The sequence below is a fragment of the Sus scrofa genome, chromosome 17 (assembly GCF_000003025.6).
Source record: "Sus scrofa isolate TJ Tabasco breed Duroc chromosome 17, Sscrofa11.1, whole genome shotgun sequence".
NCBI lineage: Eukaryota > Metazoa > Chordata > Mammalia > Artiodactyla > Suidae > Sus > Sus scrofa.
Window position 1 is genome coordinate 40,191,900 of NC_010459.5, and position 15,555 is coordinate 40,207,454.

At 40.5% G+C, this 15,555-nt stretch overlaps 1 protein-coding gene and 1 pseudogene across 9 annotated transcripts in view; both read right to left on the reverse strand.

The window, feature by feature from the left end:
* Positions 1,469 to 3,465, reverse strand: LOC102159078 (annotated as a pseudogene).
* The window catches only part of RBL1 (RB transcriptional corepressor like 1), a 78,105-nt gene continuing 71,864 nt past the window's right edge, over positions 9,315 to 15,555 (reverse strand). For 5 of the 9 annotated variants that reach the window (XM_021077346.1, XM_021077344.1, XM_021077345.1 and 2 more), the window contains 3 exons: positions 14,944 to 15,092; positions 13,327 to 13,491; positions 9,316 to 11,293 (listed from right to left, as the gene is read on the reverse strand). In XM_021077346.1, the coding sequence (XP_020933005.1) occupies positions 11,123 to 11,293; positions 13,327 to 13,491; positions 14,944 to 15,092 (485 nt within the window). In that variant the 3' untranslated portion in view covers positions 9,316 to 11,122. Of the gene's footprint in view, positions 11,294 to 13,326; positions 13,492 to 14,943; positions 15,093 to 15,555 lie in introns of all 9 variants that reach the window. The other 4 variants (XM_021077348.1, XM_021077347.1, XM_021077343.1 and 1 more) reach the window with 1 other exon arrangement.

A 15,555-nucleotide genomic window follows, 5' to 3' on the forward strand; every position in this document is an offset into this window, starting at 1 on the left:
TCTGGCACAGAGAAAATGCTTAATACCATGTGAGATATAGTTATTATAAAAAGCATCCCTAAGCCTCTTTCCTTGACTCACTAATTCAACAAACATCAAGTCCATACTTTTCTCAATGCATCATTCTACACTCTGGAAAAACTATAGCAAAAAAAAAAAAAAGCTCACTTACATGAAGCTTAATACTAGTGGTGGATTTAGATAATACATGAGTAGGTTATAAATTCTGGGAAGAAAAATAAGACATGCTAAGAGTACAGGAAAGGCTGGGAAGTGCTGTGACCTGACACTTGAGCACAGCCCTGAATGAAGCAAGGGGGCCTGTGTGGTACTCCATCGTGTATGAATATCTGGTTAGTATTTTAACACTGCATCATAATGTTATAGATTGAATAATGCCTGATTCTTAACTGTGCAAATATTAGACCCACTAAACAGAATTTTTATTCCAAATGCAAATATCTGAAATAAACTCAGAAAAAAAATCCAAAGCCCTTTTAATCTTTCCTGTATTTTTTTTCTTGAAAATACCAGATTTAATAAAAAAAAAAATCAGATTGTAAACAAGTTCACTGATCCATTAGCTTAAAACAGAATGACAGCACAACCATGTACAAGAAGCCAAAGAGAGGAGTTCCCGTCGTGGCGAAGTGGTTAACGAATCCGACTGGGAACCATGAGGTTGCGGGTTCGGTCCCTGCCCTTGCTTAGAGGGTTAACGATCCGGCGTTGCCGTGAGCTGTGGTGTAGGTTGCAGACGCGGCTCGGATCCCGCGTTGCTGTGGCTCCAGTGTAGGCTGGCAGCTATAGCTCCGATTGGACCCCCTAGCCTGGGAACCTCCATATGCCGCAGGAGCGGCCCAAAGAAATAGCAAAAAGACAAAAAACAAAAACAAAAACAAAAACAAAAGCCAAAGAGGAAATGTTGGTACCAAACACGATGGTTAAAGAGTGGCCTGTGCTAGGCTCTGAAATATTGTTCCCAGAAATAGAAGCAGCAGCAGGTTCAAACAGGCACAAAAATAGGGGAAGGAGGAGGCAGCATACAAACCATCAAGACATAAGAGTAAAAGGAAGATACAGCAAGATTCATCTTGGGAACAAGGTGTGAAGAATAAAGGGGCAAAAGATATCAGGCCACTTTAGAAGCACTTGGTATATTTCTTGGCATTCAACTCAGGAAACATGTCACTTTAGTGTTGTTGCTAAACTCCCAATTGAGCTGCTTGCCCTGGCCCCATCATGTTGGCTGACCACAACATTGAATCTTGGCGGTGTCTGTTGCCCTCGTGAATCTCCTATTTATGAGTAAGAATGTATAAGAGAGATGTCACAGTGAGACTTTGGAGCAAAACACAGGGCTCTCCTGGGGAAAGGGTTTCCGTCTTCTTCTTGGTGCTGGAGGGTCCCTGCAGGATGGGAGTTTGACATGGCTGGGCCCCTTGAGGACCTGAGTTTCTCAATAAATCTCTCTCTTTAACCCCACCCACCCAAATCCTCCCCTAAGGAGTTCTCTGAGTTCACAGAAAGGCCAACTGAGAGAGCAGGAAAAAACAACTGGGAAAAAAAAGGAAGGCGCAGTTTTCTTCCCATGGCACTTGTTTTTGACAGTGGGACTGCTCCCTTATACTGATTTTAGACATTGAGTTTGTTCCTTAATCTGGAACAGTGATTCTCAAATAAAGGGCAGGCCTGCTCAACAGGGGCTCTCAAGACTCTCCAAAGAGGTTTTGTTCAATATACCTAAGCCACTAACTCCCTCTTAATTGAGAACCAGTGCACATATTGATAGAAATTCCCGATGGGATTGCATTGTACATGTGGAGAGTTAGAGGCACAACAAAGAACTAATATGGAGCTCCTGTGTGGCTCAACAGGTTAAGTATCTGGTGGTGTCATTGCAGTGGCTCAAGTCTCTGCTGTGGTGTGCATTTGATCCCTGGCCTGGGAACTTCCTCATGCTGCAGGCATGGCCAAAGAAAAGTTAAAAAAAAAAAAAAAATACAATTCCATCCTTCTAAAGACAATTTTCAGAAAGACCCACTTTTCTCAATGAAATATTTGACACTAGGATTAGCACAGGCTGATCACTGTATGGTTTCTTAGAAGACTGGCTTTCCTCCATTTCTTTCTCTTTGATACTATACAACCGCCCACCAACCTGTTATGGACCAGGATGAAACCTCTGAAATACCTGATGGTCTTTATTTTCATCTCCAGGGTGGCGTCCTTGTTGCACACAAACACCTTGTGGGGATGCTGCTGGAAGGCATACATGGTCCACCTATGTTCATTCCCTCCTTAATAGCCTTGTACAGAGCACCTGTGATGAGGATCCTCTCTGGCATCCATGCCCACCATCAGGGCCATGTTGGGCACCTAGGCAAGATCTCCACTGAAGAACCTAGCGTTGTGGCCAGGACAATGTCCACAGCCAGCATCTTCACATAGGTCCTGGACAATGGACTGTAGCTCAGCTCTTGAAAACAATGGACCCATCAGGGCTAATGCCTCCACAAACAGCTCAATCCTACCCGCAGCCTTGGTTTTCCCTCAAGGGCGTCACACTCAGCCTGCAGGTCAGCTGCGTTCCCACCCAGAATGTCAGTATTTTCTGGGTGGGTGTCAGTGTGCTTGAAGAAGTTGTTCCACATGAAGGAGTGGCAGCTCTTGAGGAAGGCCAACATACTCATCCATGTTGAAAGTCTTTACATACATGAAGGACAGGTACTTAAGAGTACCCAAGTGACTTCCTGTAGCATCCAAGTGAGGTGCTCCCAGAGGGGAACCCCAGGGTGAAGAACTTGTCTGGCCCTGAGCTAAACTGGGTGATGTGGTTCCTGATGTATTTGGCCACTCAATCACTGGCCTGGGAACAGTGGTCCAGGATAATGAGCTTCATCTTGTCTTGGGCACCTTCTGTGTTGGCTTCAGTGACTACATTAATCTTTGTTTAATGACAACATAAATAATTCATTGGAACACAAGCATTAAAATTGTCAGTAAGATAAAATTTAGACATTTCAAAGAAGACTCTGCTATATTAAGTAATATATATGATCCATTTTTACTTTTAAAATACATAATATACACACTAAAAAAAAATCCAGGATCACTCACATCAACAGGTGGCTGCAGTGTAGCCACTATGGAAAACAGTATGTAAGTTGTTCTAAAAAACTAAAAATTGAGTTACCATCTAATCCATCAATCCCATTCGTGGACATATATATATCTGGAAAACATAAAAATTCTAATTTGATAAAATACAAACACCTCAATGTTCATGGCAGCGCTACTTAAAATAGTCAAGACATGAAAGCAACCTAAGTGTCTATCAAGAGACGAATAGCTAAAGTGTGGTATATAAATATACAATGAAATATTACTCAGGCACAAAAAATAATAAAGTATTGCCATTTGCAGCACATGGATGGACCCAGAGATTATCATACTAAGTGAAGTTAGGAAGACAAATATTATATGGTGTCACTTATATGTGGAATCTGAAAATTTGATACAAATGAACTTATTTACAAAATGAAACAGACTCACAGACAGAAAACATTTATGGTTACCAAAGGGGAAAGGGGGATGAGGGATAAATTAGGAGTGTGGGATTAACAGATACATATCACTATATACACAATAAACAATAAGGATTCACTGTATAGCACAGGTAACTATATACAACATCTTATAATAACCCATAATGGAAAAGAATCTGAAAAACAATACACACACACACACGACCAAATAACTTTGCTGTATACCCGAAACACACAATATTGTAAGTTAACTATACTTCAATTTAAAAAAAAAGTGAAAAAGCAAAAAGACCAAAAAATAAAAAATTTAAAAAAAGGTGGCTGCAATGTGAAGTAAATGGAACTCTTACACACTGCTGGTGGGAAGGCAAAATGGTCCACTTTAAGACATGGCAATATCTTTTTTTTTTTTTTTTTTGTCTTTTTAGTGCCATACCCACGGCACATGGAGGTTCCCAGGCCAGGGGCTGAATGGGAGCTGTAGCTGCTGGCCTACGCCAGAGCCACAGCAATGCCAGGTGCAAGCCACATCTTTGACATACACCACAGCTCATGGCAATAGTGGATCCTTAACCCACTGAGCAAGGCCTGGGATCGAAACTGGTATCCTCATGGGTACTAGTCAGAGTCATTTCCACTAAGCCACAACGGGAACTCTGAGACATGGCAATATCTTATGAAATTAAACTTGTACTTACCATTTGGCCCAGCAATCCAACTAATGTGGGAATAAAAGAGAAATAGAAATATGTTCAAAGACTTGTATGCACATGTTCATCATTAATAGGGCCTCAAAATGGAAACAACATGAATGCCCATCGACTAGTGATTAGATAAAACAAACTGTAGTATAACCAAAGTATGGAAAACTGCTCAGCGATAAAAAGAAATATTTATACATACAACATGAATGAATTTCAGAAACATTATACTAAGGGACAGAACTCAAATACAAAAGATTACATACTGTGCATACACAGATTTATATGAAATTCTAGAAAAGGCAAAACTATGGTGACAAAAAGCAGACCAACAGTTGCCCGGGTATGTGGCAGGGAGGGCAGAGAATATTAGAGAAAAAAAAAACTTTATAAAGGGATGGAAATGTTCTATACAGGCATACCTCAGAGACAGTGCAGGTTCAGTTTTAGATCACTGTAATAAAGCAAATATTGCAAAAGTAAGTCACATGAATTTTTTTTGGCTTCCCAGTGCATATGAAATTTATGTTTACACTATACGCTAGTCTATTAAGTGTGCAATAGCATTACATTTAAAACAACAATGTACATACCTTAGTTAAAAAATGCTTTGTTACCAAAAAATGTTAGCCATCATCTGAGCCTTCAGCAAGTTATAATCTTTTTGCTGGTGGAGGGCCTTATCAAGATATTGATGGTTGCTGACTGATCGGGGTGGCGGTTGCTGAAGGGTGAGGAGGCTGTGGCAATTTCTTAAAGTAAGACAACAATCAAACTTACCACATCAATTGACTTTTCCTTCCACTTAAACACTTGGAGGCTACTGTAGCCTTATATTCATTGGCCTAATTTCAACACTGTACCTCAGGGAATAGGGAGGCCTGAGGAGAGGGAGAGACTGGGGAATGCGCAGGTCAGTGGAGCAGTGAGAAAAAACACAATCTTTAACAATTACGTTCACTGTCTTACATGCGTGTACTTCATGGTGCCCCAAAACAATTACAACTGTAACATCAAAGACCACGGATCACCATAAATATCATAATAAAAAAGTTTGCAACATTGAAAAATTAAATTTTTACACAGAGGCATGAAGTGAGCAAATACTGTTGGAAAAATGGCACAGATAGGCTTGCTTGACTCAAGCTTGTCACAAGCTTTCAATTTGTAAAAAAACCCACAATATCTATGAAGCACAACAAAGCAGAGCACAGTAAAATGAGGTATGTGGTGGCAGTTATACAATTATATACAATTACTAAAATTCATCAAACTATACACTTAAATTTTTATTCTATGTAAATTATACCTCAATAAAGCTGGTAAAAATTTATCATAGTATAAAACTTGAGACTTACACAATTTCCTTTATGTGGAAAATAACTATAATAAATTTTTTTTTTAATTTGAAAAAGTTCTCCAGTTGGTGGGAATACAGTTTTTATCTTTTGGTTATATATATTCTAATTTTTCTACAATGTATGTTATTTTCCATAATTAATCAATTATTTCTGAAGTGATGATGGCCTGACTGAAGGTAAGTTGTTAAGTCCAACTTGGTTTGGTGAGACAGTGTCAGTCAGGGTGGATGTATGAACCCAGATCTTTATACTCTTGGCCATTATACTCTTCTGTTGGACTCTGACAGGTACTTTTAGAACTTCCTAGATAAGAATAGCCTGAGATGCTTAACAAATCTGTTTGTGTACTACAGTATTAAATCTGCATAGCTAATAAGCCCTCCAAGGTGATTCTCACCACTGGGAAATGTGCCTACACACAGGATCCAGGAATAGTTTCTTAACGTATTAAGGATTGTCACTGATGCCAAAAAACCATTTAGTTTTTTGTTTTAGTTATCCTACCTAGAATCTATTACCATTAGTCCCTTCTGGTAAGTCATCTTTGTTATGAAGCCATCCCTGACTGGAACCCCACACCTGCTGAGTGAGGCTCCTTCTCTATCCCCATTACCAGTATATTAAGGTGTGTGGCTCTTCTTGGCCAGGTGTTTACTTAGTTTGGGGATTGGCATTACTGGCATCTTGGGCTGGGTAATTCCTTGTTATAGAAGGCTGTTCTGTACATTGCAGGATGTTCAGCAGCCTCTCTGGCTTCTACCCACTAGATACAAGTAGCACCCGCTCCCCCATACCCAGTTGTGACAACCAAAAACACAAGAATGTCTCTAGTCATTGGAGTTCCCCTCATGGTGCAGTGGTTAACGAATCTGACTAGGAACCATGAGGTTCCGGGTTTGATCCCTGGCCTTGCTCAGTGGGTTAAGGATCTGGCGTTGCCGTGAGCTGCAGTGTAGGTTGCAGATGTGGCTCAGATCCAGCATTGCTGTGGCTGTGGTGTAGGCTGGTGGCTATAACTCCAATTCGACCCCTAGCCTGGGAACCTCCATATGCTGCGGGAGGGGCCCTAGAAAAGGCAAAAAGACAAAAAAAAAAAAAGAATGTCTCTGGTCATTGGCAAATGTCCCTTAATTTGGCAAAAGGTGGCAAAGGTGGCAAAATTAACCAAGTTTGAACTACTAACTTGTCTCTCATAGCAGTCTAACCATCCTCTAGTTCATCCTCCACATAGCTTCCAGATTTCTAGGATTTGCTATTCAAAGTGTAGTTCTGGCCTAGCAGCACTGGCATTATGTGAGCTTGTTAGAAAAGCAAAAATCTCAGGCCCAACCTCAGACTCTCCATTTTTTTTTTTTTTTTTTGTCTGTTGTTGTTGTTGTTGTTGCTATTTCTTGGGCCGCTCCCGCGGCATATGGAGGTTCCCAGGCTAGGGGTTGAATCGGAACTGTAGCCACCGGCCTACGCCAGAGCCACAGCAACGCGGGATCCGAGCCAAGTCTGCAACCTACCCCACAGCTCACGGCAACGCCGGATCGTTAACCCACTGAGCAAGGGCAGGGACCGAACCCGCAACCTCATGGTTCCTAGTCGGATTCGTTAACCACTGCGCCACGACGGGAACTCCCAGACTCTCCATTTTTAAGAAGATTCACAATCCTGGGTGATTCCTATGCTCTTAAACTTTGAGAAGCACTGTCAGAAATTTTCTAACTTGTTTGAAGGGTAAATATCATTTGGAACAGAGGTTAACAAAATTCTTAAGTTCTTTCCCTGGAGATTTCATTTTATTTATGTTGAGCCTAGGAATCTGTATTGTTATTGTGTGTCTCAGGCAATTCTTATCTTTGGGCAAGTTAGGGAATTGCTGAATAAACATCAGATTTTATCATTAACCACTTAATTAAAACCTCTTTAGTGGCTCCCTATGGCCTATAGCAGTAGTTCTCAACCTTAGGTATTCACCTAGGGAGTCTTTAAAAATCCTAATGCTGGAGTTCCCGTCGTGGCGCAGTGGTTAACAAATCCGACTAGGAACCATGAGGTTGTGGGTTCGGTCCCTGCCCTTGCTCAGTGGGTGAAAGATCCGGCATTGCCGTGAGCTGTGGTGTAGGTTGCAGACGTGGCTCGGATCTCGCGTTGCTGTGGCTCTGGCGTAGGCCAATGGCTACAGCTCTGACTCGACCCCTAGCCAGGGAACCTCCATATGCCGTGGGAGCGGCCCAAAGAAATAGCAAAAAGACAATAAATAAATAAAAATAAAAATAAAAATCCTAATGCTAGGTTGTTCCCCAAACCAATTAAATCAGAACTCTCTGGGGCAGAAACCCATTCACTGATGTGATTTTCAAAACTCCCCAGCTGTAGCCAATGTTGAAACCATTGGAAATGACCAAGCCTTAACTTGGCTTAAAGCCCAACTTTCTAGCCCTGCTTGATACTACACTTCTGCGTATGTACACTATACCCCAGCCTCACTAAACTATCTGTAATTCCTGGGGGTTCCTGTCGTGGCTCAGTGGAAACGAATCTGACTAGCATCCATGAGGACGCAGGTTTGATCCCTGGCCTTGCTCAGTGGATTAAGGATCTGGTGTTGCTGTGAGCTGTGGTGTAGGTCACAGACCCGGCTCAGATTCTGTGTTGCTGTGGCTATGGTGTAGGCTGGCAGTACAGCTCAGATTCGACCCCTAGCTGGGAAACTCAATATGCCGTGATAAAAAAAAAAAACCAAAAACAAAAAAACCCCCCAAAAAAACTATCTGCAATTCCTAAACCTAAACTCCAGCCTCACTAAACTATCTGCAATTCCTAAAGAGTACTTTCATGCCTCGAAGCCTTTCTACTGGTTGTGTTCTCTGTTTGAATACTTCTGCTGGCTCGGCAAACAATTATTCCCCTAAGGATTAAATTAGCCCCCAGTTTAGAGTGATTTTAGATTTCCCTGACACACTCATCAGGGCAGAGTGAATCATTAACGCCACCCCTCTTTGTATAGAGTTGTATTACTACATTTATCCCATTATACTGATGGGCTTGTATCCCATCAAGATACAATGTAATATTGATATTGCATCTTGAGGACAGGAACAATGCCTGGTTCAGTTTATATCCCTAGCATCTAGCAAAGGGCCAGGAATACAGTAAACAGCCAATACTGTTTCCTGACTTAGTAAAAGGACTGTAGAGGAACAAAATAAAAACAAGCAGAAATATTACCTTTTTTTAAATATGATTTAACATAATCTAACCACACAAAAATCTTAATTAGAAAATTTTTAAGCTGTGAGTCTCAAATAGAGAAACACATCTGAAAGCACTCTTAAGAGAGAAGACTTCCTTAATTCAGTATTACATTTGGTCCATTCTAAGGCCTTGAAATGTATCTTTTATATGTATCTAAGGCATTTTTCTCAACTGAGGTGAAATTCACCTAACACAAAATTAACCATTTTAAAGAGTACCATTCAGTGTCATTTAATAAATTCCCGATGTTATGCAATCACCAGCTATATCAAATTTCAAAATTATTTTCATCACCTCTAAAAATCCCCTGCACTCATCAAGCAGTTACTCACTCTATGCTCTTCCAAGTTCCTGGAAAGTACTAAGAACATTAACTTTTAAGTTACAGTAAGATATCTGAAAGATATAAAGTGGATAAAAGAGATATATATTCTAGTCACACAGAAAAGAGCACAAGTATAGTTTTTTCAATAATTTCAAAACTCTAATATTTTATTAACCATTTTATGTACATTGATATCCAGTCTTGAAAACTGATAAAAACTTGTCCAGAGTTTCTTATAGAGACAATGTACAAATGCTCATTTACATTTTGCACATTAATAATGACGATTAAAATGGCACAATAGTTACAGCTACACAAAAATATATACAAGGATTCGAGACAGATTTGATGTTATTTGTCTTATAACATGTGTAGATACTACACAAAAAAATTCGGATATAATTTTCAGAAACGTAAAATTTGACCAAAGTCACTTTTCTTCTTAAAATTTAAAAATAAAATTCCTGACAATCGTAATTACTAATTCATAGTCAAATCTTAAGCAAATTCAAATTAGCCCAGGTTAGACAAAGGTTAAGTTAAATATTTCATATTTTAAAAAATAAGGTTTGCAGCTTAAAAAACATAAATCTGATAACATTTCCTCAAAATTAATTAAGAATGGCTTATCCATGTCCTTCCAGAATCTGGAAACACACTAGAAAAAGTGAACACTGAACAGCTGATTCTTTGGAAAGCTGCACCCCTAGCCCTGGAAAACATCCTTAAGAGGCCCCAGGGATCAAACCCTAGTGGGAAACTCACAAGGCATGAGTGATACTGAGAACCAAGAGGGAAGGAGTAATAAACAGCTGTTTTCTGATGTATAGCAGAATGATAAGGCATGAGGTGATAGTAATTAATTAAAAAAGATTTCAACTATTCTTAGGGAATCGATTAGACATTGAGAATGACCAATCTACAATGACCTCAAAAATAGTATTTCACATATTATCATGGTAGGAAATTTAAATTCTAACAACTTTTTTCTGTATTTTACTCTACTGGCCTGAGAAGCAGCTTCCTATTTTGAGAATTCTATGACATAAAATAATCAAGTATAATTAAGTTAATGGTTTGGAAAACAAAATGATAGTATTAAAAAGAAGCAAGAGGAATTTCCTGGTGACTCAGCAGGTTAAGGATCCTGCATGAGGATTGCTGTGGCTCCAGCTGTCATTGTTGTGGCATGTCACATTGCTGTGACATGCTGTGGCTCCAGCTGCTGCTGTGGCATGGGTTCAATTCCTGGCCTGGGAACTTCTGCATGCCTTGGCACGCCCAAAAAATAAAAAGTAAAAAGGAGCAAGTACCTCCTTTATTAGGTTGTGACACCAGGCTAAGAGGGTTTAGGGTTGGAAAGTAAGAAGTAGCAGGGATAGTGCATTGGTTCAGGTTTGAATCTGCTTCTGCTCAAGGAAACAAAGGGCATGAAAAGGATCTGGACAGCCCAGAAGGGTAGTGGTACCTGGATGTGGAGTTACCGCCCTGGGTCAGAGACAGGCTGGTACCACCTGTGCTCAACATTAAACTAGGAATACAACCATCTCAAAGCACACTTAAAGCAAAAACAGATGATTCACTTTCATATTACAAAGTCTAGAAGGAGAAGACATTTGAATTATTTCAAAAAGTGAGCTAACAAAATTATGGGGTTTCTCCTTACTTCGTCTGAAAAACCCAAGGAACAAATATTTTAAAAATTCTACAACTATTAATACGTTTAAAAGGCACTTAAAAATTCCTTTATAATTCAACTCAGTATACATCTCTGTCAACTATATTTTGGATAAATTTTTAAAAACTGCTTAATTTTGGTGTAATTTTTCCTGTAACTCAGTGATATTTACTTCCTACAGGGCTGACTGAACATTTTGAAAGATAGACCCCCAGCTTTCCGCAAAACAACTTGAAAGTGCTTTTATCATAGAAATGGAAAAAATTCTAATGATTTGCTCTTTCACTGACAACATCCTGTAGTCTTTTAAGTAAAACATCATCATTTTCTTGACAGATGCGTTTGGCAGGTGATTCTGCATCACCATCGATGGCTATTGCTCGCTTCTTGGTTCTCTGCTCACCTTGCCTTATCATGTTGTTGATATCTTTCAAACTCTGTGCAAAAATACAGGACATGTGTGAGTAAAAAGGGAAAAAGAAGCAGCAGCAGCAAAGAACTGAGCTGTTTTTTCCTGCCTTCTATCCTCTATACAAAGTTAAACACTGGGATAGAGATGATTTTAAAAATTAGATTTACCTTATAGCAGTAGTTATCAAAATGTGGATATCAGACCAGAAGCAGCAGAAGCATTTAGAAACTTATTAAGAATGCAAATTCTCATGCTTCACCCTATACCTACTGAATCAGACATTCTGGGGTAGGACCCAGCAATCTACATTTTACCAAGCCCTCCAAGTGATTCTGATGTTCCCTAAAGTTTGATCCTCCCGCTGAAGCAATGCTTTTCAAACTTTAATGTGCTTATAGAGTTCCCTTGAGGTGCAGCAGGCTAAAGATCCAGTGGAATCAAAGTAGTTGCTTGGGTCGCTACTATAGCACGGGTTTGATCCTTGGCTTGGGAATGTCTACATGCCATGGATGTGGCCAAAACAAACAAACCAAAAACCAAACCAAACCAGAAAAAAACCCACCTCTTTCATGTGCTTACTAATCATCTGGGAATCTTGTGAATATGCAGATTCATATTCAATAGGACTGGAGTGAGGCCTGAAAGCCTGCATTTCCCAGGTGAGGCTAATGTTGCTGGTATATAAATCAGCCTTAGAGAAGTGGTTCCTGAAAGCTGTGTACCACAACTGTCTGCCTGAGGTTTATGATTCAATAAAAATCTATGGGCAAGCTCCCCAAGTGATTCTGACCTATGATTTTGAAATCACCGCCTGAGAAGTCACTTGGTCCCATTTCTGATTTTATGCATGAATTTCTTCTAGACATCTTTATAGCAAATCAACCTCTCTGAAGAGGAAATGCAAGTCTGTGAGGCATTATATCTCGGTCAACTTTGTTTGCTTAGTAGGAACTCAGTAGATGTTTGTGAAAATTAATGAGTTAAAGAGCTGCCATGTATTTGGACTGAATTACAATCTGTCACTACAATTTCTTCCAATTGGTAGTGATTCTGGCTTCTGGAGACATACTGAATGTATTTTCTTAATAGCCCTTGAAATACATGAGAACAACAATCATGTCCCTATCACATTTTCATCGCTGTATAGCAATAAAGATGGAGATAACCACAGAGCTGTCTGTGTGTAAGAGCAGGCCTCGATTTTCAGACTTTTCACTATCCTGGTTGCCATCCACCAAATGAACTTTCACTTTCAAAGCCTTTCTTTACACACAGTGTTCCCCAGGTCTGACCTCTTGCAGGTGTTGCCTTACTGGTCCTTCTCAAGACTGTGCCTGAGCAGGGACACACTGGGCTCTTTCGGTGAACTCCCCTGATACCATGTCAACTGTAATGATTAACTATCTCAACTGAATACAGTACTCTTCTTTTTTTTTTAATCTTTTTAGGGCCACACCTGCGGCATACACAGGATCCTAGGCTAGGGGCTGAATCAGAACTATAGCTGCTGGCCTACTCGACAGCCACAGCAATGCCAAATCTGAGCCGCATCTGCGACCTACACCACAGCTCACAGCAATGCCAGATCCTTAAACCTCTGAGCGAGCCCAGAGAATGAACCTGTGTCCTCATGGATACTAGTCAGATTCGTTTCCACTGAGCCACGATAACAGGTACTCCTGAACACACTACTCTTCATCACAGGAAACTTGTTATTATAGTAATGGCTTCTATTTATTGACAGTTACTTTGCAAAAAAAGGGGGGGGGTAAGATTAAAGATTACTATACTAATTGGAAGTCTGAAACCCAATTTTCTTTTCCTTTTTTGGCCAGCCTGTGGCATAGGGAGTTCCGAGGCCAGGGGTCAGATCCCAGCCACAACTGCAACCTAAGTCAAAGCTGTGGCAACACTGGATCTTCAACCCACCGTGCTGGGCTGTGGATCAATCCTGTGTACCAGCACTTCCAAAATGCTGCCCATCCCATTGCACCAGAGCGAAACTGAATTTTTAACACATGTATGCAGTTGTTTTGGAGTAAAGTTTCTGCACCTTACCTTAGAAGGGCTGCCATTGAACTTATAGAGCAGAGCACTCCTTGGGGTAGGGCCGGACCCGTTCTTGTGTGGGGAAACATAAATGGAGTGCTGCTGGGAAATGCGGCGCGGGGAGCCCGGCTGTTGCTTAATATGTGGAAAAGGAGACAGTGGTGGGGCTTCCATCTGAAATAACACAAAAGAAAAATTTCTTTTATTGTTTGTTTTTTTTTTTTGGCTGCATCTGCAAAGGAAGAAGTTCCCAGGCCAGGGATCTAACCTGCACCGCAAACTGAACCACAGCTGCTGCAATGTTGGATCCTAAACCTGCTGTGCCACATGGAAACTTTCAGGTAAACTTTTTTTTTTTTTTTTTTTTTGGTCTTTTTGCCTTTTCTGGGACTGATCCCACGGCATATGGAGGTTCATAGGCTAGGGGTCGAATTGGAGCTGTAGCCACAGCCACAGCCACACAGGATCCGAGCCACGTCTGTGACCTACACCGCAGCTCATGGCAACGCTGGATCCTTAACCCACTGAGCAAGGTCAGGGATCGAACCCGCAACCTCATGGTTCCTAGTTGGATTCGTTAACCACTGAGCCACAACGGGAACTCAAGTAAACTTTTTAAAAGATAAACATTTTTCTTTCCTTTTTCTGAATCCCATCTTTTTTTTTTTTTTTTTTTTTTTTCTGTCCTCCTCCCACCTCGTCTCAGCAAGAGTGAAAAATTAACATGGAACTTTTTTTTTTAATCATATTTTTACTCTTACTGGTATCTCCTAGTTAGGAGTCAAATATACTGTAAGAGCTTATCTATGGCTGAAAAATAACACAAAGAAATAGTTCATTAACTTGTTCTTTCTTTCCTTTTTTTTTTTGATCTTTTGTCCTTTTAGGGCCACACCTGCAGCATATGGAGGTTCCCAGGCTAGGGGTCTAATTGGAGCTGTTCCTGCTGGCCTACACCAGAGCCACAGCAAAGCCAGATCCGAGCCAAGTCTTCGACCTACATCACAGCTCCCGGCAAAGCCGGATCCTTAATCCACTGAGCGAGGCCAGGGATCGAACACGCAACCTCATGGTTCTTAATTGGATTCACTTCTGCTGTGCCACGATGGGAATTCCAACCCTTGTTTTTCAACAATTACTGACAGATAACTAGATTTCACTTTCCTGGATCTGTCAGGAAATCCTGAAGGATTCTGGGCAAGACACCGGAAGCAGTAAGCCAAGAGCATAGAAACCTTGTGTCTATGCTCACAAAGTGGGGCAAAGAATAACCCAAGCTGTGTCCTAACAGTTGCAATAACAATTTCTCTCCACTTACATATATCCACAACCAAATTAGAAGCACAGAAATAAGAGAGGCAAAGAGGAGGTTCCCTGGTGGCTCGGGTTAGATCCCTGGCCTAGGAACTGCCACATGCCACAGGTGTGTCCAAAAAGAAAAATTAAAAAAAATAATAATGAAAGGGACTTGTGATAGAACATGCTGGAAGATAATATGAGAAAAAGAACGTATATACATGTATGACTGGGTCACTTTGCTGTACAGCAGAAACTGACACAACATTGTAAATCAACTACATTTTAATTAAAAAATTAAAAATAATATTAATAAAATATAAAACATACCACATGGTCGTGATTTGACAAGTCGTATTTCAATGCAAATGACTTCACTCTTCCTACATATATTGTATTGTAAAATTTGATAAGATCACCTCTTTCCTCTTTCACTGGCCCACTGGAACAGTCAGGTGTTTTTGTAGCATCTTCCAAGTCTGTTAAAAGAATTTAGTGTTGTGATAGGTGTACTTTATTAGTGGATGATTAGTGGATTATCTCTACAATGTAAGAGGAAAAAATCAAATAAACTCAAATCTTTACCTAAGAAAATTAATATTTTTAGAAAAGGTTCAGAGGACGTTACTTTGTGGCAAAGTGGGTTACGGATCTGGCATTGCTTCAGGTGAGATGCAGGCCACAACTGTGGTGCGGGTTCAAGTCCTGGCCCAGGAACTTCCACATGCCTCAGGTGCATCCAAAAAAAAACAAAAGTCCAGAAATCTACGTTATGGATAAATTCAATTGGAATTTTGAGAAACGCAAACATGAAAACTTAGGCTGATACTCTATCCTCTGGATACCACTTCCGCAAGCATTTTTTTCACAACCATACCATTGAACTCATTGTCATTGGCGACCCTAAGAGGGGTGCCAGCCCTGGGTTGGAGTTCAGCTGAG